At 33.3% G+C, this 23,990-nt stretch overlaps 4 protein-coding genes across 5 annotated transcripts; 1 reads left to right on the top strand and 3 right to left on the bottom strand.

Annotated features, from left to right (window-relative positions):
• Positions 1-218: 218 nt before the first annotated feature.
• Positions 219-3,466, top strand: LOC123888776 (WAT1-related protein At2g37460-like). The gene is made up of 7 exons (XM_045937938.1): positions 219-512; positions 593-655; positions 754-870; positions 1,291-1,531; positions 1,619-1,780; positions 2,791-2,942; positions 3,029-3,466. Exons 1-7 carry the CDS (start codon positions 316-318, stop codon positions 3,249-3,251), a joined length of 1,155 nt encoding a protein of 384 aa, XP_045793894.1. The 5' UTR covers positions 219-315; the 3' UTR covers positions 3,252-3,466.
• Positions 3,467-4,593: 1,127 nt separating this feature from the next.
• LOC123892203 (type I inositol polyphosphate 5-phosphatase 8) lies at positions 4,594-9,468 on the bottom strand. The gene is made up of 9 exons (XM_045942018.1): positions 9,376-9,468; positions 9,204-9,285; positions 9,018-9,089; positions 7,910-8,003; positions 7,633-7,737; positions 6,420-6,690; positions 5,888-6,084; positions 5,518-5,775; positions 4,594-5,312 (listed from the first exon to the last, which is right to left on the bottom strand). Exons 1-9 carry the CDS (start codon positions 9,466-9,468, stop codon positions 5,000-5,002), a joined length of 1,485 nt encoding a protein of 494 aa, XP_045797974.1. The 3' UTR covers positions 4,594-4,999.
• Positions 9,469-18,081: 8,613 nt separating this feature from the next.
• On the bottom strand, positions 18,082-22,151 carry LOC123888777 (ADP-ribosylation factor GTPase-activating protein AGD3-like). 2 transcript variants are annotated; one of them, XM_045937939.1, is made up of 6 exons: positions 20,514-20,767; positions 20,016-20,408; positions 19,592-19,930; positions 19,147-19,292; positions 18,949-19,042; positions 18,082-18,448 (listed from the first exon to the last, which is right to left on the bottom strand). In XM_045937939.1, the coding sequence occupies exons 2-6, from the start codon at positions 20,079-20,081 to the stop codon at positions 18,338-18,340; spliced, it is 756 nt and encodes a 251-aa protein (XP_045793895.1). In that variant the 5' UTR covers positions 20,082-20,408; positions 20,514-20,767; the 3' UTR covers positions 18,082-18,337. The 2 variants fall into 2 exon arrangements, with proteins under 2 accessions (XP_045793895.1, XP_045793896.1); XM_045937940.1 differs by adding an exon at positions 21,301-22,151 and having other exon boundaries at positions 18,123-18,448; positions 20,016-20,825.
• Positions 22,152-22,463: 312 nt separating this feature from the next.
• Positions 22,464-23,438, bottom strand: LOC123892204. The gene has a single exon (XM_045942019.1). It carries the CDS (start codon positions 23,436-23,438, stop codon positions 22,464-22,466), a length of 975 nt encoding a protein of 324 aa, XP_045797975.1.
• Between the last annotated feature and the right edge of the window lie 552 nt (positions 23,439-23,990).

The raw sequence follows: 23,990 nt of genomic DNA on the forward strand, positions 1-23,990 counted from the left end.
TATTTAAAAACAAGTGAACAAAATAATAAAAGCTACTCCATGATGATGAGTAGCATTCAACTAAGCAAAAGATAGTAATAATTGAAAGTGTGACAATGACATTTTAATTTTTTTGAGGACGGTATCAATTGATTTATGTGACACCCCACTTGGTTACGTGAAGTAGCAAAGCTAGCTACTATATATATATACATATGGTATAATTCATTTTTTCTAAGCATTAACATAATATATAAACACAAGCTTTCATTGTGCTATATCTCATTCTTGTGGCACAAGAAAGAGTTTAAGTAATTTTTTGAGCTGAAAAACAAGATGGGATTTTGTAACCAAAAAAGGTATGAAATTTGGAAACCATTCATAGCTGTTGTGTTCTTGCAATTTGGATATGCTGGTATGGATGTTCTATCCAAAGTTGCACTTAACAATGGAATGAGCAATTATGTACTGGTCGTTTATCGTCACGCCGTTGCCTTCATTGTGATTGTTCCTTTTGCGGTCATCTTAGAAAAGTATGTTGAATATCTATCCTTTTGTAATTAACATGAACTTGAATTGAAGCTAGTAATTGATGCTACATTTTTTTTTACAGGAAAGTGAGGCCAAAAATGACATTATCAATCTTTATGAAGCTAGTGATTCTCAGTGTGCTAGAGTAATTTTCTGCATGGCAAATTTTTTCCTTGATTTTTTTAGAGCAAATTTTACATTTATTTTATGATATATAATAATTATTACACTTTCTTATGGCAGGCCAGTTATTGATCAAAATTTATATTTTTTGGGAATGAAGTATACAACAGCTACTTTTGCGGTTGCTATGTTCAATGTTCTTCCAGCCATTACCTTTGTGGTGGCTTGGATTCTCAAGTAATATTTTAACTTCTCTTAATAAAGATTACTTTTATAAGCAAATATTAGTTGTTCGTATGTTGCGTTAGTAATCAGGATTTGAATTCTGAATCTCCTTTATTGTTTGTATATTATGAATCATGAATCTTCTTCTAAAATTCTTTCTGAGATCCCATCTCAACCACTTGAGCTACACCCGTGACAATATAACATTCTATGCTGTCTAAAAACGACTATGAAAATAAGTTAAATTACCAACAAAAAATATAAATTAAATTAAATTAAAATTAATCTATAATTTTAACATCTCTATCCCTTTACGCTAAAAGTAGAGACGAATATAATTTTTTTTCATCTTTATTTTTAGTAGTGAGAAATATTTACTATTTTTTAGTATATGTAGTTATTTAACTAATATATATAACTTATTGTGATCAGACTTGAGAAGATAAAAATGAAGAGTATTCATAGTCAAGCAAAGATTGTTGGGACAGTAGCCACTGTTGCAGGTGCTATGCTTATGACATTGTTAAAAGGTCCAATACTTAATATTTTTGGAATACATGGAAGCAATGCCCAAATTCAACATAATAATGGTGCAAATCTTCAACATGCAATAAAGGGATCAATTATGATCACAATTGGTTGTTTTAGTTGTGCTTGTTTTATGATTCTCCAAGTGAGTTTTTATCTAAAAAAATTCTAATGATATTTTTTTTTTTTAAATTTCAATTTTGTATGATACATATTTTCTAATATTGTGTAGGCTATAACACTTGAAACCTATCCTGCTGAGTTATCTCTTACAGCATGGATATGTCTATTGGGAACAATTGAAGGTGGAATAGTAGCTTTGATTATGGAAAGGGGTGAACCTTCGGTTTGGTCTTTGAATTGGGATACAAAACTCTTGGCTGCAGTTTATAGTGTAAGTTTTTAATGTTTATTAGTTAGCACTGAGCACAATCACCATCTTTTGATCAATCATTAAAAAAAAAACAAATGTATCTACCATTATAATAAAGTTTAACATTTAACAAGAGTATTTAAAAAGTCATTAAAAGTTAAATCCTACACTAACATCCAAAAGCTAGTGTAAAGCAAATTTTAAAGGCTACATAGGTAATAAAAACATACACATTCACCTGGCAGTGGCACTAATGGAAACTGACAAACCTCCATGTTTAATTTTATAAATAAAAAAAATATATAAGACACCCACATCACATAATTATGTTTTTTTGTGTGTTGTGTTAGAGGAAAATTTCTCATCCCACTACCCACTTTCTCACCCACCCCCTGAAAATTCCATTTTTGCCCTTGGTCAAAAAATTCGGAACGCGTTTTCCGAATTTTTTTAGTTCAAATTTGGAAAAAATTCGGAAAACACATTCCGAAGTTGTTTTTGAAGGCAAAAAAATTCGGAAAACGCGTTCCAAATTTTTTGACCAAGGGCAAAAATGGAATTTCCAGGGGTGTGGTGAGAAAGTGGGTAGGTGAGATGAGAAATTTTCGTCTTAGAGGTGTCAATTTTGGGTCCAGAACAATAATGGGTTGGCCCAATTTAGGTTTGACTCTTTAATTATAGATAGTTGCTCTTGCCCTTCTTAATTTGATTAGAATCCTTCCATGTCTCTGATCTACCGAGAGATATTTCCTGATAGTGTAAATTTTATTGGGAGATATCTCTCGACAGTGTAAATCTTACCGGAAGATATATTCCGATGATATGTTTTCTAGTGTGAGCAATTCAGGGTGCGAAGAGCAACTAGTATGTTTGAAAATAACTTGATCATTTTGGGCCTTTTCTAATGAAGTTTTGTATAAAAAATCAAACAGTTTACTAATTAAAAATAAAGTTTCAAGATTATAATAGAATAAAGATTAATTGCTTGATCAACATAAGGAGATTCAAAATATTCATTTACAATGTTGCAGGGTATAGTTTGTTCAGGAATGGCCTATTACATCCAAGGAGCAGTGATGAGATATAGAGGTCCAGTCTTTGTAACAACTTTCAATCCCCTTTGCATGGTCATTGTAGCTATCATGGGCTCTTTCTTTTTGGCCGAGAAAATTTACCTCGGAAGGTAATTACGATTAATTGACAGCATAAAAATTTTACACAAAAATTAAACTCGTAAACTAATTAGAAATATTATGACTAATTTTTCAGGGTGATTGGTGCCGTTGTGATTATTTTTGGATTGTATTTAGTGGTATGGGGTAAAAGTAAAGACTATGACACACCAACTCCAAATATTATTGAAGATGAAAATTTAGCAGCTAAGCAAATTACAGAGATTAATGACAAAGAGGAGCATCCTAATCATGAGGTCATGATCACTAGCAAAACCTTTGGTGAAGGAAATAACATAGCAAGAGATGAACAAGTGTGAGGAAATTAAAATTTCTCACTTTAATTCAATTAGGTGTCAAAATGGCTATTTAACAACAATTATATATAGGTTTTTGGTTGTTTGATCTTTTGATTATGAAAATGAAATTGTATGTATGATTTGTCAATTAGACAACAAAAATGCCATAAAAAATGTGGCAACTTTGATATAAGGTATTCATTTTAAAATACTAATGATTCCAAAGGTTTGAGATATATTCCAACCAACTCTCATATTATTTATTTACAAATGACACCATCAAATTCACAAGTGGATCAAATTTACAAAATCTAGTTTTCCATATTCTACCTAACAAAAATAGTTAATGGCCTCAATAAGCTTGCATACTACTAGGAAACAAGTTTGTATTTGAATTTCCTACATAATAGGGGACATAATTTAAGTACCTATCATTGATTTACTTAAATAAAATAGACTTTGATTTGGTGCAGGTGTATGTTTAACAGAAAAGAGAGCAACAATCAACAATTAAAAATGAAATAAAAAACTCTCTTCTCTTGAATAATCTTTTTGCCTCCTCATTCTAAAACAAAATATAACAATGAAACTGATTAGTGACTCATAAGGGCACAACTATAAAAAATTGTGTACTGATTTACAAATCGACAATTGTTTGTGACGTTGGCATTTCGTCTCACCTCTGCCACCATTGTTTTCAAGATGGTGGCAGAAATGATGATTTAGATATTCAAAGTCTTAAGATTTTTGGTGCAGATGTGAGATTCTTCACTACAAGAAAATATTCTGAGGAAAACAGGTTCCTTGCAAACGTCCAATGTTACTAAGGAAATATTCTTAGGAAACGCTCCTGTCAATGGGCCTAAGCGTTACCGCACATTTTTCTATGGTGGTTATTGAGGAAAAATTTGTCTGAAACATTATGGCACATGACTGTCCAGAAAATTCGTCTCTCACGGGTCCATCAACTCATTGTTGTGCCATGTTTTGGATAATTTATCGCTTCTTTTTTGTATAAGCCAACCTAATCACCATCATCCGATTGACCAACACCATTTCGATTTATCTCACTACAATTTGGTGCTCTACCTCGAGACCAATCCATCAGAGTGCTTTGTCGCCCCATTGTAGATTCGACTTTACCCATTTTAATGTATTGATACACAAATATCTTAGATGTGCAACATAAACTCCGCCTTCATTCAACTTTGTTTTTCGATGAAACGATTAACGGTAAGTTGAATAAGTAGAATTTTGACACTTTACTCAACACATAATTCTTTTTTTACAAACATTTTCTCAACACAATAATATTAATATTATTACAATACAATCTCTCCATACATTACTAATACAAGTTGGATTATAGTAGTAATAAACATATATCTATACAAGTTGATACCAATACAAATTGGATATAAGAAATAAACATCTATTATAGTACAATAATTTATAAAAATTCTTGCAGTTACTACTATTTTTTTTTTTTTTTTACAAACATTAAAAATCAGCATAGTACTATTTGTAAACCTCAAAACCTGTTGTGAAGTGTGGCATGCTTTTTGACAGCTCAAAAATTGCCAGAACTGTAGCATTATGTTCCCACATTGATCAACATCAACATCTCTTGATAAAAATAATCAATTATGCCCAAAAAAGCTGCATAAAAAATCACTACTATATTTTCTTTATTCATATATATTCTTCTATAAACCCTGTCTCCAATGTTGTAACTTGTAACCATCCAATCACACTTGAAAACTGCACTACTACAAGAATCTTGAAACAGAATCTATGCAACTTTGTGTCCTTGTTGCAAGTAACATGAGTTGTTCTTCTGCTTGTACTTTTGCTGCAGCACAACATGTAGATGACAATGAAGAAGAATTTGTGAATGGTTTTAAGGGACATGGTGATCTTGAGACATTGGTAGTAGAAACAGAACGTGTTAGATTCTTGTTTGTCATTTCAACCTGTGCTGTGAATAGTGAATACACTGGTCTATGGTCAGAGAATTTTGATTCTCCTCTAACATACATTTTCTGATTTAATCCTTCTCCTTTCCATAGAATTCTATCACACCTGTTTCAAATTTCGAACAAATTTCTTATCAGATATTCGTCTGTAACAAAATATAAGCAAGAGAGTATCTGATATAATAGATATTCGTCCATAACAAAATATAAGCAAAAGAGTATCTGATATAAAATTGTTGAGAAAAATGCATCTGATCTAAAATTTAGACTTGAACTATGTACTAAACGATGACTATTTGACGAAATATTACCAAGCAGGGGTGCGTCGTTTTTCCTTGGATTTACAGGTTTGTGCAACATATTGATCTGAATTGGTCAAATATTTGTAAGTAGGTGCAAAGCATATGCTTCCTTCATTCCAACCATCAAATATTCTTCCAGCTTTCTGTTCCATCCTTAGTTGATCCTTCTCGAGTAACGCCTTTAAATTATTCTCTTTTAGTAGCTCGTGTATGTCGTCGTAACCAGCCGCAAGTCGATAATTTAAATCGCCCAACCAAATAATGTTACTACACATGCCAAATCGAAAGAACAAATTAATATCATTGAATTGAATTATAATATTAAAGAGAGTGTGAATAATTTGAATCATTCGTTGCGCGAATGAGTTATAGGACTTACTCGTGTTCTAGTATGCTTTCGGGAGGAACTGAATGACCAATTGATTTATACGAGTGACAAAATTTAGTTCTCTTCAAGATTTCAGAGATGTCCAAATTTCTTCGCAATTCGTCACCACATTTCTCTCCAGAAGCCAAGTGAGTGCAAACGAAGCAAAACGTGGTTTGAAATAATCGCATGCTAATCGATATTGAACCCTGTTAGCATACAACAAAAATTGAAAAAAATGTAAGCAATGTATCATAGTCATACCACTGTAGCCAATGCATAGTCCTACTTCTCCTTCAAATGTCACATTTCCATAGCAAAATCTGAAGCAACAACTAATTAATTAGAACCATTTTAAAACTCCCCTTATAAATATTTTGAATTGAATGTAAATTTTTTAGACCATTAATTAATCATACCATCAAGTTATTAAAAATATTATAAAATGCAACGATTTTTTTTTTTAAACTTCAATCATAACTACTTATAAAGTCACATGAATAACAGACTAACTGACTAACTGTAGTGTGTCAATAAATCGAACCTTATTTCCGAGATAGCCCATGATGCCGGTGCCAACGCGCGACACTTTTAGTTGACTAACATGGTTGCGAAAATCGGCACGTACCCACACACACAAGAAAATACCAACCATTTGCTTGCTTGCTACTAAGCTAAAGCGTTGGTTTTGATTTGGGCTTTCATTGTTGGTAGTGTTTAGGGCTTGATGAATAAAGGCCAGCCACTTTGTTGCTGGGCCACTGTTTTCTGACCCAAGCACGTTCCCAGCATTTAGTGGTACAATTTCTTGGAACCTAACAAAAGGACAAGTCAATAAAACATGAATTAGATTTGTCATGTTTTTTTTAATCTCCAAAGTAAAAAAGTACTCTCAAATCTGAATTGGATAAGTTGAATTATATATATTTTATTTTATATAATATAAAAGTAAGTGGTTGGTAATATAGTATAATTTTAGTATGAGTAAATTTTACATAAAACACCAAATCATGTTATTTTATATTATTCTTATCACATAATAATATTACTAATTAAAACATGTTTATGTGATGGGTAGTTTATATCATCATATGCAAAGCTGCTTTGCTTTTATCAATGTATAACCATTAACCACTAAAAATTAAATTAAGACACTTTTCCCCATCACACTAGTTAACAAGACACAATTCATTATATTTTTGATTTTTTTTAATATTTTAGTTATTTGTCCAATTTATTATATTTTTTTATATTATCAATGCATATACATGCAGACTTTTGCTCAAACTTAAATTTAAACATGTTAATCGACGGTAAGATTGATCCTCAAAATTAGTTAATCCTAAATCGGATACTGAGTTTTAAAAAAGAGTATCATCATCTACTCATTTAATAATTTTTTTCATAATATAGCTTAAAATATTTAAATGAAATATTGTGCAAATCTAACTAAACCTATTTTATATTCAATTCTAAAGACTCTACCATGGTTGTAATAGTACGGCCGCCGTAGATGATCCATAAGACACATGTTGAGTAAAGCTATACTCCTAGCCCTAGGTTATTATTTAAAGTAATTTTTTTTTGGTACATTTATTTAAAGTAATTTAATTGATGTAAAAAAGGAAACAGGTGGACTTAGAGGAGAAAAAAATGAAAATAAAATAAAAATCCTATAAATACAAAGTGGTAGATAGCCAAATAGGGAACATAGATGATAAGATTAAGTAAAAAGAAATTAATAAAATAAAAAATACCCAATAACATATATGTCAGCTGGCGAAGTAGACGTAAGCCAATTCCTTAAGTCCAATCCTTTGTTTGGTGACTTTCCCCCAACATTCCACGTCCCCACAAACATCCTACGTACACAAGAATTAATTCAATTTTTCATAAAGTCAATAATAATATTAATACCTCAGATATAATATACAGTAATGTTTTGCTATAATAAGCTAAGCACATATATTAAACTTGAAATTTTAGTATAGCCACATGTTACTTGAAGAAAATAGGTATGATGGTAGCATTTACCTAAGGTTGAGAGTATTTGTGATGATGGATGGAGGTTTTTTCTCCCCAAGCACCGAACGTTTCATGCCATTTGTAGAATGCTTCAACCACCCTTCTTTGAAAATAAGGTCCAAATATTAATTACTCAGCAACCCAAAAGGAAAAAGAATATAGTAATTTAAAAAATAAATAAAAATTTCTATCATGTTTTAGAAAGATTTTTTTTTTTTTACTATAAAAGATAGAATCTATTAAACACAAGGATTTGGATTTAGGTGTAGTTGAAAATTTGTGGCCCAAATTTATGATTCATGGAAAATCAAATATCCACGTGGCATATCCATTAAAAATAAACCTCAAGGCAATTTCTCATTTGATATAATCATATATAGCCGCCAAAAATGTAAAACAGACCATGCATAAACTTGTTTTTATCATCGGATTAATAATTTTGATCAATATATCAAATCACATTTTATTTTATTCAATGATTGTATAGGGTGAAATACTTGCATCACTTGTATAGACTCGTAAAATACAGTTACATCAGTTTCATATAAAATTTAGATGTAGTGTGACTAAATTGTTATGGGCAATTTCAACCACTCATCTTATTTATCGGATGCAATCAACAATATTACTTAGTGAATGAATGACGCTATTCAGCGTAGGAAGAGAAACATGAAAGAAATAACAAAAGATTATCCATTTACATAACACTATTTTTGTTGATTGTTATAGACACTGTTTATAGGTGAGGATAAAATTATCAAAGATTCTAATCACTCAATTATTTGGATTTGGATTATGTGCAGTTGACTGCACTGCAGTCACTAAATCTGGACCGTCCGATCAAGATCAGACGGCTCAGAGTTTAAGATCAGATTTTAATTATAAAATCTGATCTTAAACTTTGGACTGTCTGATCTTAATCAGACAGACTGGACATGACCGACTGCACTACAGTCACTAAATTGCTGACTGCACTAAACCAAAATCCCAATTAGTATTTGCTTAGCAATTCAAAATCTACACCAAAACACTAGATCCAAACAAACATAGCCGTAAAAATTTACTTATTAAAAAAATAGAAAACAAATCAAATCATAAAAAAGTGTTAGCAAATTACCAGAGAAATTATCTGGTACGAGGATGTAACTATCTTGGTCTGAACAACTCTTTCTTGTTTCTGTAGAAGTGCCTAAGTGAGTCCCACAAAGATAAAAACAAATTTGATCTCAATTTCAACACTTAAAACGTGAAATGAAATCAAACCTAAACAAAATTAATCTTAATTAAAAGATTGGAGTTTTACCTTTAACAGAGTATTCTGAGTTAAACTTTTCAGAACTGTTCTTTGTACTAAGCCAATTCTTCACGGCTAATTTTGGCCATGACTGCAATAACATCAAGATATAAAAAATTTTTTTTTTTTTTTTTTGCTATGAATGAGATTAATTATGTAAAAAGAGTGTGTGCATGTTTACCTTTGATTTTTTGGATTCTATTTTCATTGTAACTCCACCTTGAAGATCACTTAAAACTGAGCCAAATATATGCAAAAGAAATTGAAAGATCATAAGAATCGATATGGATGTGAAGATACCATATTGCCAACTATTTAACACCAAAATGATCAAAATCTAAGAGGGAAAATAATTAAATTAAATAACTTAAATTAATTTTTTTTATTCATTGAATCAAGTCATATATGGAAAAAAAAAATTAATATAGACAAAATTTCTTTTTCTTGCACGTTAAATTTTTGTTAATATTAATATCATAATTGATTTTCAACGCCAATATAAAGAACTAGTTGTAGCCTTGTAGGTGAAATGGGGACAGCTTTTGATTCCCCAAAAAATAATTCATATACTAATATTTAAGTTAGAAAATCTATGTAGAATGAATGATTAGAGAGAATCATCACAAAAGGTTTAATGATATATAGTAATAAAAAACAAAAACAAAGAATTGTGCTATAAAAAAAAATTTGAAAAAGTGCACCTTATTTTATTATGACTTTGTTCATGCTACAAAGAAAGACTTATAACCAAAACAAAAATACGAGAATGGTTTATATATAGAAGTGAATGAAATGCAGCTAGGAAGTTATTAAAACGTGGGTCAAGAACATTGCTAAAATAGTGGTATGCGTGAAGGTTTTGAGAAGGAAGAGAAATAGCTACTACTATTAGTGTTGCTAAAAAGAAAAAAAAAATGATAAGTAAAAATAAACAAGTGGGAGAAAAAAGCACTTACAAAAATTGAGCAAAAATAGGAGAGTAACGTAAGAAATGATTTATATGGTGAAAGAAAAGACAAGGGTATTTTTGATCCAAGCTTCGATGAATTTTTGTTATGGAAGAAGGGAACAAAGGTGTAAGATAAAAAGGTTATAGTGTTTGTGAAAGATTGAAGATGTTTTTGAGTTTCTGAAGTTTCTTGGAAAAGAAAAAAGGTTATGAGATTTGAGAATAAGGGGGGATGGTGTTCTTACCTTAATTTTTCTTTTATATAGGAGTATGGGAGTGTGCTATGTACGTAAAATAATTAAAAAGTTAAGAAATTTATGTAGCTTTCAAATAAGATCTCTTAATTAAAATACATTTTTTTAGAGGGGGGAGAAACACTTTATTGTTGCTGTTCTGGCACTTTTGGGTCAAAATTAGTAACAACAAATCTTGGCCGTACACCTTTCTTGTAAAATCCTAGTTGACACTCAACGATCTCTTTGGTATAAGTAAATGGGAGTGGAGGGGAGTTTTATGGATGACCGGCCGTAACAATGATGTGTTTTTGAACCCGTCCGATCTCTTTGTTACGGCCGGTCATCCATAAAACAACATTTTCCGTTATTTGAACCCGTCTACCCGTGTATCCAACCCGATCATGGAAATGATGTGTTTTTTGGAAATTTATTACTCTTATTTAGTTTATTAAGTGTTATAATTAAGGATACACTTTTATTTGAAGTTAAATGAGTGTGTTTTATTCAATTTAATTGTTAGAAATGTATCACAATTGTGTTAAATTCATAAATTGTATTATAGATTTTTAAAAGTTTTTAAAAAATGTATGTTTTTTTAGCAAAAAATTATTTTTAATTTTATATATGAACAACCCGCGAATCCAACTCAACCCAATCCGTTAATAACCGGGTTGGTTCGGTTCGAATTTGATAGTGAAAGTGTGGGTTTGATGATGAAACCAACCCAATGAATATTGAACGGGTTGGGTAACAGATTAGACCAAATCCGGCCCAACCCAACCCGCGTACAACCCTACCTATACTCACCTCAAAACCCGAGTTTATTATCATGTATTCTTATCCGTTATCGCTATTAATAAATTAATATTTTGCCATAAAAAATATTATATGCCTCGCATTCATGGTCTACGATTAGAGAAAATGAGATATGTACCGACAATGTAAAATATTTTTATAGTGTAATTCAATCTCAACCATGTATTCCGGCAAATCACCTTACTTCATTCCATTTCCATGATATGATGTGGAGGAATACTGGAATAGTCAATTCCTATTGGACGTTTGTGTAAAAATATTTTACACTAACGTAGCATGTCCATTAGTATATTTTATAGGCATAAGAGTTCATCCGGGGTAGCTGTGAATTTTTGGTTCTTAGTTTTTAAAGTCGATTTTAAAACCAAAACATGTTCATGTAAAATGCATTTGAGTTAGTTTTTTTTATTTAATTTCAAAATAGTTTTCTAAAACTAAAATAAAAATAAAAAATTGTTTTGTTTGAACGCTAACACATCACCACCAATGATCATCGGCCGCTACTCCACCATTAAGGCTACTCCCGGTCACCACTGTCAACAACTACACACCATTACTATGGCAATCTTCGATCACCACTCTATATATCCAACTCTAATATTTAATTTGACCACCACCAATATTATGACCACTACCACTCAATAGCTGCTAAGCAACACTTCGACCACCTTTGAACACCACTCGACCTACAACCAGTCGCCACCATATGTCGACTACCACTTTAACCACAACTACAATAATCACTACTAACCAACACTCTAACTAACTGTTGGTATTTCAAGTGTGAGTTGAGTCCCACATCGGATGAAACATTGAATGTTGAATGGTTTATAAGTAAGAGGACCCATAACCCTAACACCTCAAGGTTTTGGGTTAAAGTGTGGTGTCCAACTCACTTGTGAAGTTGTCAAGGCTTGATGTGATGATCCTCCGGACCCCCTCAAGACCCAACAGTGGTATTAGAGCCGATGGTTGTTGATCCGGCTCTTTGTGTCGAAAGTCTTCCTGACAGGGTGTTCAGGCGGCGTGTCCCGTTGATGGTACATAACGGCGGTACAAGTGGATGAAAAAGCTTTCGTTCGAGGGGGAACATACCCATAAAATAATGGATAGACTCACACTTGAGGGGGAGATGTTGGTATTTCAAGTGTGAGTTGAGTCCCACATCGGATGAAACAGTGAATGTTGAATGATTTATAAGTGAGATGACCCATAAACCTAACACCTTAAGGTTTTGGGTTAAAGTAACTCACTTGTGAAATTGTTCAAGACCTGATGTGATGATTCCCGGACCCCCTCAAGACCCAACACTAACACCGATCACCACTACGACAAATGTCTACGATCACCACTCTAAATTTCTAACCACCACCAATCACCACTCTATAGGAGGCTAATTCACTGTGATTGAAAATTTTAAAAAAAGAAAAGAGAAGTAGAGTTTGTACGGTAAAAGTAGTGATGATCTCACTCACGAAGAATTCCACAAGATTTTGGGATTCAACACGTGCCAAGTCCTTATCTTGCTTGTTTACTAGGTCAAATATTAGCTGAAATTTTATAATGAACGGAAAATCCATTTATATATAAGTTCAATATTTAATTATCTATCATTAGAGATTTAAGTCTAAAATGGCCTTATAAGTATGCACCCTTTTGTAGAACAAGTTAAGATTGAGAGCTATTAAGACAAAGTGTCATGCTCACGATGTAGTTTGATGTCTTTGTGGCAAGCTCTCAATTGTTACTTAAGATTCTACGGATCAAGCCTATAACCTAATCCATCTAAGTGAAAATTAGACTATATAATCATTAAACTAATCGAAAAGTTACAATTTTATATGCACATTTTATTGAATGGGACAATATGAAATACTCCATATAATTTATAATATTAAAGAAAGAAAAATAAATCCTAATAGAGCCAAATAAATAAAATTTATATGATTAGAAAGGGACATGTTGTGAGCCATCCAACTTGACACGAAAGCAAAGCACTGTTTGTTAATTTTATTTTTTTTTTTGGGTAAAAGAAAAGCAAAAGTTCAATTCACCATATAATTTACAGCTTGTAATTTTGCATCAATACATTTATAAAAACAAATGTACTCCCTATGTTTTTCACTAGAATTTATTTTCCTTAAATTATTATTTTTACAATATTGGGAATATTTATTATATTTTTTTTCATAACACTTTTGTTTATTTATATCTCAATTAACATATAAGGCGTGTATGTATTTTATTTTTGTGAATAAAAGTCTCTGTGTTATTATTGGGTTTTGCTAACACGTGTCTTAAAGACATATATTAAGGAGCTTAAGATGGAAGTATTGTATTGTGAAAAAAATAATATTTTGACTTTATAAAAAGGTTAATACACAATTTTTAATTGAGACTAATTTTTTATAGGAAGTATCTAATGTGTCCTTAAAGTACTACTACATGTTAGTTTTTTTGGTATGTTGGAAAGAAAGTGAGAGAAAAGAAAATTACATAAACTAATGAATGAATTTGAGCTAACTTTAATCTAAATTCATTCATTGTTTTCAGTAATTTTCTTTCTTCTCTCTTCTTTTCATTCAGCCAAACGGACCATTAGACATTGTTTGATAGTAGATAGCGAATAAGCTAGTTAATAGGTGAATAGGCTTATTTGATAAGAGATAGTTGGTGTGGTGATAGTGGCTTACTCTAAGCTGTTAGTGAAAAAAATAACTACCTGACCTGTTAAAAAAATGTTGTAGTGTACTATACTTGATAATATTTTTTTGACACATTGTACTTGATAATATTAGCGAGTAAATTAGCTGATAATTTCTGTCACAAAATATAATAGCTACTTTGACTAAATGATACTATTCACTTATCTTGTTTTGACCATATTTTTTTTAATAATATATAGATATAAATATTAACATATAAGATATTGTTTGATTTGTTTTGATGAGAATTTTCAAAATATCAAATTTTTATAATTTTTACTAATACACAATTAAACATATTAATAATCAAAATTGTGCTTTGGCATACATGTAGTAATAAATATGAAATTAATGGATAGAAAATTATTTTATTTAAAATAATGAAGGTAAAAACTAGAGAAAAGTTGTATGTTTTATAATTCCAAAGGATAATTGAAGTAGCATATGAAAAATGCTATAATCTACTGAAAATTAATTATCCTTAATTAAATTTCTTAAACACGCGTAAACAATTTATTTTTACTAATATTTATGATAGGAAGGAGTATTAGACATGGGTTGATGTTCCCTCCTTATGGTACCCATCATCAACGAACACACTTAGGAATAACTTCCTCAGCAATATAATGTAAAAAATTCTGGCCAATTTAATTATGATCACTTTTTCAAATTCCACCTCAAAAATATAATTAAGCACCCTCAATTTTGTTGACCAAGTCAATAATTTCATTCATCCTTATAAGAGTTTAAGTACTTCTTCTACTCTCTTTTCTATTGAATAAATTCTTTTGCTTAATATTTTTTTTTGATAAGCAAAAGGATTGAATTAAAAAGAGTGCAAGGGGCACTCAACCCTTACAAAAATTACGAAAACCATTAGATACTTAGAATGCAAGCTAATGGATCGTTACACCAGTCTGAGAATACAAATGAAGGATTAAGTTCTATTCGACCTACAAATCAAACCCAAGAAATAAAAATAATCTGATCAACAAGTAAGGCCAAATTAAACACATCTCCACGAAACATAATGTTGTTTCGAGTTCGCCATATACTCCAAGTGGTTGCTAGCCAAATGACATGACGAGCTTTAGCAAGACTCTTACTCTTCACCAAATCACCAAAAGTAGTGAAATGCTTCCATACTTCCTCAAATGTTATAAAATTCATGTCCAGCCATTCATACACTTTTTTCCACACTTGAATTGAAATAGAACAATTAAAAAATAAATGATCGATATCTTCTTCTTCTCTAAAACAGAAAGCACAACAAAGTTCACGCGGATTACTAATAATTCTTTTTCTCTCCAACGCCTTCCGAGTCGATAGTCTCGCTAATAACAACCTCCATCCAAAAATGCTCACTTTGGATGGAACATCATTCGCCCATAAGTCTTGTAGTGCATCCACCACATTGCTATTAATGGTCAATGGAGAGTAACAATTTTGCAAAAAACAATACGCTGAATTTACCGAAAACATGCCGAGATTGTTCGTGATCCATTTCCTATAATCCGTACGATCCTTATTAGGACTGATATCTGAAAGCAGACACTCCAATTCAGCTGCTGCTTCTATATCATCTTGCGCTAAATCTCCATTCCAAAGCAATCTCCAATTCCATTCAACCTCATTCCATAAACCACACTCTGCTATGACTGAATTTGGGTGCATACTTTTAACATATAATTGTGGAAATAAGTTCATGAAACTATCATTACCAGCCCATCTTTCTTGCCAAAATAGAATGGTATTACCGTTACCTAACACGTTGCAAACATTGGACTTGAACCAACCGCCACTCTCTTCACCTCCTATTTTCACAATATCACGCCACCAAATTGATTGTAATTTAACTTCCTTGTTCATATTTAGAAGAAAGTTTTCAGACATTGATCCATACCTATGCACTAACAACTTACACCACATAGATTTTTCTTCACAAAGTCCTCGCCACTTCCATTTGCAAAGTAACGCTTGATTAAAAAAATCAAGATTCTTTATACCCAACCCTCCTTTATCTTTTGGTAGGCAAATTGTGTCCCAACTAACCCAACAAATTTTTTTAGTGTCCAAACTTCCACCCCATAAAAACTTCCTTTGGATACTAACCAATTCTTTTAAAACGCACGAAGGTGCTTTAAAAAAAGAAAAAAAATACAGCGGGAGACTAGACAACACCGAATTAATAAGAGTAACTCTACCACCAATAGACAGATTCCGACCATTCCAGCTACTTAGTCGCTTCCTCATATTGTCCACAATAGGATTCCATGTTATCTTTCTTCTTGGATTGGCTCCAACAGGAATTCCTAGGAAACGAAATGGAATAGACTCTACACCACAATGTAAAAAAGCGGACGCAGCGTTCAAAAAATTATCATCCAGATTAATTCCATAAAGTTTACTTTTAAAGAAGTTAATCTTTAAGCCAGAGACTAACTCGAAGCTTCGCAACACCGTTTTGATAGACCAAAGATTGTCCCAATTACCTTTACCAATCAAGATAGTATCGTCCGCGAATTGAAGAGTATGAAAAAGTAAATCATCACTGACCTTATAGCCATGGAAAACACCAATACCCACTGCCTTCTGCATCATGCCTGTGAGACCTTCAGCTGCTATCAAGAAGAGAAAAGGAGATAGCGGATCACCTTGTCTCAACCCTTTACCGACCACAAAATCCTTAGTGGGACTGCCGTTTACAAGTACCGACATCGAACTATTAAAAATACAAGCTCTCATCCATTGGATCCAACCATCCGCAAAACCCATACGTCGCATCATATACTCCAGAAAAGACCAATTTACTGTATCATAGGCTCTTTCGAAGTCCACTTTCAACAATAAACAATTATCTTTCCTTCTCTTGGCTAAGTCGATCAATTCGTTCACAACCAATACTCCATCCAGAATTTGCCTGTTAGGAAGGAAGGCTGATTGGCATTCTGAAATCAAATTTCCTAACACTTTTTTTAATCTTGCCGCCAAAACCTTTGACACTATTTTATACAAACACCCTACCAAACAAATTGGTCTATAATCCGACAAGGCCTGAGGATGATCCTTTTTTGGTATAAGGGTCAAAAAAGATGCTGTTATTGCCTTTGGTAAAGTGGCATAGCGATGAAATTCATGTAAAAAATTCATGATGTCGTCTTTGAGAATATCCCAACAGGCTTTCAAAAAGTTGAAATTGAAACCGTCAGGTCCCGGGCATTTGTTCCCGTCACAACTCCACACCACATCACGAACTTCATCAGTAGAGAACGGTGCTAGAAGAAAAAAATTGTCAGACTCCGATAAAGTTTTAAATTGAATACCATCTAAGTTAGGACGATTATTCCATTCTTCTTCAAAGTTGTGAGCAAAAAAATTCTTCACAAAAGTCTTAACTTCTTTAACTCCTTGAACCCAGCCTTCGCCATCTCTAAGAGCCACCAACTGATTTCGACGTCTCCTACTCTTTAAAGATTGGTGAAAATATCTGGAATTGGAATCACCTTCTCTAATCCACTTTGTTCTCGACTTCTGCTTGATGAGGCTTTCCTTATAATGAATTTGCTTCCAAAAATCTTTATTCAACCTATCCCTCTTAATACAGTCCAAATTGCCAACGTTATTCGCCATGAGACTTTCAAAATCATTAATGTCAGCAACCACTAGTGCAGAAAGGGGTTTCCACTACTGGCCAAAGGGACTTTCCACTACTGGCCGTGGCCAGTAGTAAACGCTGGCGTCGTTGTAAGTCTATACTTTCCACGTCGGGTCGTTTAATACCCGACGTGGTATCCTAATTTCTACTGTAATTTTTATTTAAAATTATGAGGATTCCACGTCGGGTTTTTCAATGACCCGTAGTAGTATGTATGGTTTTAACGTCGGTTATAATGAATACCAGTAGTGGTATGTATGGTTTCAAATTTTTTTAATATAAATCATGGGGATTCCACTACGGGTATTTACACATATCCGTAGTGGTATGTATGATTTTCCAGTTTTTTTTTTAAAGAATTGGGGATTCCACTACGGGTATTTACGCATATCCGTAGTGGTATGTATGGTTTCCAGTTTTTTTTTTTAAAGAAATGGGGATTCCACTACGGGTCATTACCTTTACCCGTAGTGGTATGTGTAGTTTTCACGTCTGTTTATTATAAATATCAGTAGTGGTATGTTAGTTTTTTTTTTTTTTTTTTGTAGCTTCCTGTGCCATATTAATTATATGGCCTACACTTTTCCGGCGCAGAAATTATACAACATAGAAATTACTAGTAGCTAATAACGCACAAAAAAATTGACATAATTCCGAATATTATTTTCCACAAGTCATTGTCAATTCCTAACAAGTATGTTATTCAATATTGAAAGATTATGCAGACTAAGGATTAATATTTCAATTCCTAGAAAGAGTATGTTATTCTGCATCGAACAACCTTAATTAGATTTTTTCTTGTCGTTAGCACGAACAGCCTCCCAGATTTGTTGTGCCACTAACAGTCGGTATTGATTGTCCTTTGGCTTGCGAACAAAAATCTTCTCCGCATACTGCCAAGGGAATTAATAAAAACAGATCATGGAGTCTATTACTTTTCTGACTATCAATACTCATATTTATACAAACTTTTAAGATTGTATTACTAGCGTATGTTTTCACTAATTATTTAACATTATAAATTGGAATCACAGTGACATTTAGTTTCCCAATCTCACCACTAGCTTTTATCTCTAATTATATTCAATTATCAAGAGTTCTATTGAAGAGCTTACATTAAAGAAAAATACATCGTTAGAAATGTGATTCATCAGTTTCATGTGATGCCTAGGAATTCTAGTGTCATTCCTATATCATTTTCTTCTTCAGTTTCCTCAATCTAAACTCTTATCTAGATCTGTTTGTGAACAGTACTTTATCATTCTCTAAAAAAACTAATCAAAATCATGAAAGTAACATTTTACAGGTTTTGATTTAAACACAACATCTTTCTCCATTAGCAAGATCTTATGTATAAGGATCCCGAGTACAACTGTACAAGTTATTGTCATACCTTTGCCTGGATGAATTTTTCCTTCACCGATAGAGAATCATATTGACTAGGTTTGGTGATGAAACCCGTCAGTGACTTATCGGACTTGCTTGAGCTTCATAATTAGTGAAAATGTGTATCAGGAATACTTGGTCAAAAAAATAACACAGCAATAATGAGTGAAAGTAATGCGAAGATATAATAATGGGGATTCTTTACCCTGTAGGGACAAGATCAACCTGAAAGGCACTTCTTGATTGCAACAGTTCCTCCCAGACAGAGTTGGCAAAAGTATTCCCAAGAGACTGAAATAAAGTTATCACAGAAGGTTCCCAAACCTTAACGTCCAATGTAAGAGAGCGAACCTGCACCCGAATTAAGAAAAAGAAGCCATATGATCAATTTATGATTGAAGTCTCGTCACAAAAAAGAAGCAACTATAAACCTAAATACCAAGTGAGAGGAAAGGGATTAAAAGATGCACAGATTATGATTAAACACAGCATCAAATAAGACATTTTGGTTCTAAAATTGCCAATATGCAACGAAACATGTGATCAGTCTTGAAAAGCTACAACTCCTACATTTCCCATCAGAAGAGTTCCCTATAGATAACCAATATGAATATGCATGATCATCAAGGGAGTCCATTTCTATAGTCTACCTTCGATATGTGCACACCAAGGTTTCGATGAACACCAGAACATTCAATGCAAACAAGAACGCCAAGATTTAGTGATGCCCAATCCGGTTCAGGGGCCCCACAATCAGCACATTTATCATTGCCAATAACTTTTCGCAACACATCAATTGGTTTCTCGCTTTTATTACAGGACCGTTGTTGGTTCATACTTCTAGAGGCGCGCTCCAGATGTGCAGACGCAAAACTTCTATCAGCTGCACTTTCTTCAACAGCATAGTGAACAAAATCTGAACTTTCAAAAGAACTACTCTCACTGGTAGACCTATGATGACCGCTTCCCATTGGACTTGCCGGTAACAACTGATAAAAACGGTAACATTATCACATTAATCACATTGACTAAAACTCATTGTTGCCATGGTAAGCAAAGGTGTCAGGAAATTACCCTTTCAGGAATCTGAGAACTCAGCAAAGAGGCAATAACACCTGTGATTTTTTCAATCCAGTCCATTTGGTCCAGTGCACTCTCTGCCTGCACTAACAAGCAGAATTAATTAAGGAGTGAAAATATAAAGCTTAATCACCATCTTTATATGGATAAAACATTATGCAAAAAGTTATTAATTGTCGGTGAAATGATCCGGAAGCAAAACCTCAAATCTGATTGGTCAGCATCAACTTTAATTGTTGATGTAAGCAGGTTCACAGTGTGATGAGCAACGGATTTCTCATCATGTACTCCACCATGATGATGATTATGAGAAGACAGCCATCGACTCAGAAGTCCAGAACCAAGCTCTGAACTATTCCTCTGACCAGAATGTTGACTACTAGACCCCTACAAATGATGAATAGCCACGATAATATAAGGTGAAATTTGTTACAAAGAAGTATGGTTGCTTAAGTCCTTCATAAACGAACTTATTGTTCACAATAGACTTACAGATGGTTTGCTGCATTGTTTGCGGTAGTAATAAAGCATACCCCGGCTATCAAGAACAAAAAACCTTCTTTTTCATTAGATTCAATGGAAATTAGAATTTAAGTTTCATAAAAACGTAGGATGCAGCTTCTGACGTGCTCACAATGCAGCCGTACACGTGAATTAAAATCACATTGTAATTGCGGTGCGATGCAGTTCCAAAACTTATAGCATTAGCAATACTATGCACGGCAACAATTACAGATGCGGTAGCAATTTAAAACCTTGATCGTAATACTATTACTAGTACTCCATTAAAATGTCACCCAACTTCTGCACACATTAATAACAATAATAATAAAACACCTCCAATGATAAACATTGTATATAAGCACAAAATAAGTAAGAAATCAAACAAAAGCTAGCACACAAATCAGTAACGAAAAACAAAAGCTAGCACACATATCAGTAACTTGAACATGTGATTTTGATCATCAATCTTCTAAAACAAAATGGTGTTTTCAATCTTCACTTTGCATTCTTTCACAAATGAACTGACATAATAATAAACTAATAATCACAGCATTATCACAACTTGTTAATATCTAAAGTGAATGTTACAAGCTCTCCTACGTTAAAAGAGTGGAAGTTCTAATACAGTAGTAGTTGCGTGTGCACTCTAATTCCAATACCCAGTTACAGGGTTAGTTCCAAATAAAATTCAATAACCAAACAAAAAAATATATAAACTATATACGTGCAAGGTTGAAGCATAAATAAAGGGTTTAATTAAAATGAATTGACTTACTTGAATATTAATGGAAGCTCAATTGAAACAAACTGACTGACGGCGACGGCGGCGGCGGCGGAGGGTGGGAGAAGGAATACAGTTTGGGGTTTTGAAGATATCGAAGAAGACGATTTAGGGATTTAGGGTTTCAAAGAGAAGAATTTTATGTGTTTGCTGTGATTTGGGATTTAGGGATTTTGGGATTTGGGATCTGAGTGAGCTCCACACTGCCAATTTCATAATCTTCAAACCCTAATTCCCAACCTTATTTTCTCTTCCTGCGTGCGTCATGTTTCTAACTTTTTTATTATGAGAGATATGCTCAAGACTGGGAGTTTTTCCCGTAATTCAACTGGTAGTAGTAACACCACTAAGGCCGCCGCTGCATCAGCTGCTGACGCACTTAGACTCTCTTCACCTCAACAATCTTTCAGACGTTTGGGATTGTGTTCTCAGATATCAACTGCTGGTGAACATTCCTCCCCTATCGTCTTCCCCGAAAAACGAGGCAAAGTCAAGGCTTCCAAGAAGCCCACCACCGATGTCATTCGCCAATCCGGTGATCAGGATGCTGCAGCTAAGAATTTTGAGCATAGGATTGACATAGGAGCTGCTGCTGCTGGAGATGAGAAGTCTGATTTGTTAGGGTATGTCGTATTCTCCGGAAAACTGGTTTTGGAAGATGGTAAATCCGTTAAGGGATTAGCTAAATACAAAGATTGTATGTATGGTTTCCAGTAGTTGTATGTAGGGAAATAACATTTTCGAAGAAGACGAAGACGATCGAAGAAGACGAAGAAACAAGGGATTAGCTCTTTTGGGAATGAAACGAACGCGTATAGAATGAATTGAGCGAATGAAAAGAACATAATTAGTACAACATTGAACATAAACTATATACGTGCAAGGTTGAAGCATAAATAAAGGGTTTAATTAAAATGAATTGACTTACTTGAATATTAATGGAAGCTCAATTAAAACAAATTTCAACGTTTTACAACATTGCCACCGTGTCTACTTTTCACTACTGATTTAAGAAAACTAGTAGTGAAATCCCTTGTCTATGAACTTTTCACTACTGGTATTCAAATATCAGTAGTGGAATCCTTTGGTCAAATGTGTTTCACTACTGGTATTCACATACCAGTAGTGGAATCCCTTATCCAAAAGTCATTTTTCTACTAGTGAACTGTCTTGTCTATGTTGAGATCAAGAATACCAAACACATCTTTGTTCCATTTCTTCAAGCTCTCCTTCAATAATTTTAGTTTTTCTTTAAGGACATAAGCTTTCTTGCCGCCAACATTAAAACTCTTCCAAGATGACTCCACAAAATTTTTGAAATCAGGGTGCTCCAACCAAGCATTTACCACCCTAAAAGGTTTAGGACCCCAATCACAAGATGAACAAAGTAACCAAACTGGACAATGATCAGATATGTCACGGTCTCCAATCCATTGACCACTAATACCACTCTTCTCCACAAAACCTTCTGATAGCAAGAAACGATCAAGCCTACTCATAGCTTTACCGTCAGGGCTAACCCAAGAAAACTTCTTTCCCAACACTGGAATGTCGACAAGGTCCATGTCTTCCACAAACTCTCTGAAATAAGTAATCTCCCCCAAACGTCTATCAGCACTACACCCTCTTCTTTCAGAAGGATGAAGAACAACATTGAAATCGCCTCCCATACACCAATCACCTCTACTACTACGTTTAAGATTTAACAGGTCTTCCCACAGTTTTCTTTTTCCCGCCAAGCTACAAGGGGAATACACATTGACAATATTCAAAATCATACCCTCCCATTCAACACAAAGCCCCATAAAACCATCTCCAAAGAAAGTATGTAACAATTTGAATAAATTAACGTTCCAAATTGTTAAAAGTCCCCCTGATAACCCATTAGCTTCCTTAGCCACCCATAAAACATCTTGGTGCCCCCATAAATTGTGAATAATTGAATCATCAAAATGCATTCTCTTTGTTTCTTGAATCATACAAAGATCAAAAGAGCCTCTTTTGATCAACTGACTCAGTCTCCTCCTCTTGGCACTCCCCCCCAGCCTCTCATGTTTAGAGAAACTACCTTCATTTGATAACCTTCTTTTGGTGCTCCCTTTGAATTCTTCCTTCCTTATCTCTTTTTTCATTATTATGAATATGGTGAATACACTCTTCTTCATTTGCACCTCCTCCTACACCTAAATCTTTAGCACCCTTCCAAACTTTCGATGTAACTTCCTTATCTCTGTTATTTTGAATCCTACTATTGCAATTCCTTTTGCTTAATAATTTGATTCACCACCACCACTATTAATATTAATTAGTTCTCATTCTAAATTGGGAATGACCTTAGATTTGAAGCCATCAATTAAAATTTCCATTTAAAACTATATGAGCTTTTTTATTTTCTAGGCAATCATATGAGCTATACATATTTAAACATAAACTTCTCCTGTCATGCACCCGGATCAACAAGCGACTTAGTGCTATTTAAAATACATGTTTATCATAATCAGACAATTAATTAAGTTCTATTATTATGGACACGTAAACTAATCAACCCTGATTTTATTGGAAATTTTGTAGACATGCGCATTAAGAAATCTACCTTTTGACTAAAAAGATCAAAAGAAACATTAACATATTGCAATATCCAGGACGGTTCTAAATAGATTGCTTTTGTTAAATTTCTTATTATC

This window comes from Trifolium pratense, linkage group LG6 (genome assembly GCF_020283565.1).
Source record: "Trifolium pratense cultivar HEN17-A07 linkage group LG6, ARS_RC_1.1, whole genome shotgun sequence".
NCBI lineage: Eukaryota > Viridiplantae > Streptophyta > Magnoliopsida > Fabales > Fabaceae > Trifolium > Trifolium pratense.

Excerpts from the sequence above, each read along its gene's own strand:
- LOC123892203 (XM_045942018.1), bottom strand. The coding sequence starts at position 9,468 with ATGATCTTTCAATTTCTTTTGCATATATTTGGCTCAGTTTTAAGTGAT. Across the intron at positions 8,004-9,017 it reads CGTACCAGATAATTTCTCTG|AAGGGTGGTTGAAGCATTCT; the intron begins GTAATTTGCTAA and ends TTATTTTCAAAG. Across the intron at positions 6,691-7,632 it reads GCTGACATATATGTTATTGG|GTTCCAAGAAATTGTACCAC; the intron begins GTATTTTTTATT and ends TCCTTTTGTTAG.
- LOC123888777 (XM_045937939.1), bottom strand. The coding sequence starts at position 20,081 with ATGGACTGGATTGAAAAAATCACAGGTGTTATTGCCTCTTTGCTGAGT. Across the intron at positions 19,293-19,591 it reads TTGGTGTGCACATATCGAAG|GTTCGCTCTCTTACATTGGA; the intron begins GTAGACTATAGA and ends ATTCGGGTGCAG. Across the intron at positions 18,449-18,948 it reads AAAAATTCATCCAGGCAAAG|TATGCGGAGAAGATTTTTGT; the intron begins GTATGACAATAA and ends TTCCCTTGGCAG.
- LOC123888776 (XM_045937938.1), top strand. The coding sequence starts at position 316 with ATGGGATTTTGTAACCAAAAAAGGTATGAAATTTGGAAACCATTCATA. Across the intron at positions 656-753 it reads GTGATTCTCAGTGTGCTAGA|GCCAGTTATTGATCAAAATT; the intron begins GTAATTTTCTGC and ends TTCTTATGGCAG. Across the intron at positions 1,781-2,790 it reads TCTTGGCTGCAGTTTATAGT|GGTATAGTTTGTTCAGGAAT; the intron begins GTAAGTTTTTAA and ends ACAATGTTGCAG.
- LOC123892204 (XM_045942019.1), bottom strand. The coding sequence starts at position 23,438 with ATGAAAAAAGAGATAAGGAAGGAAGAATTCAAAGGGAGCACCAAAAGA.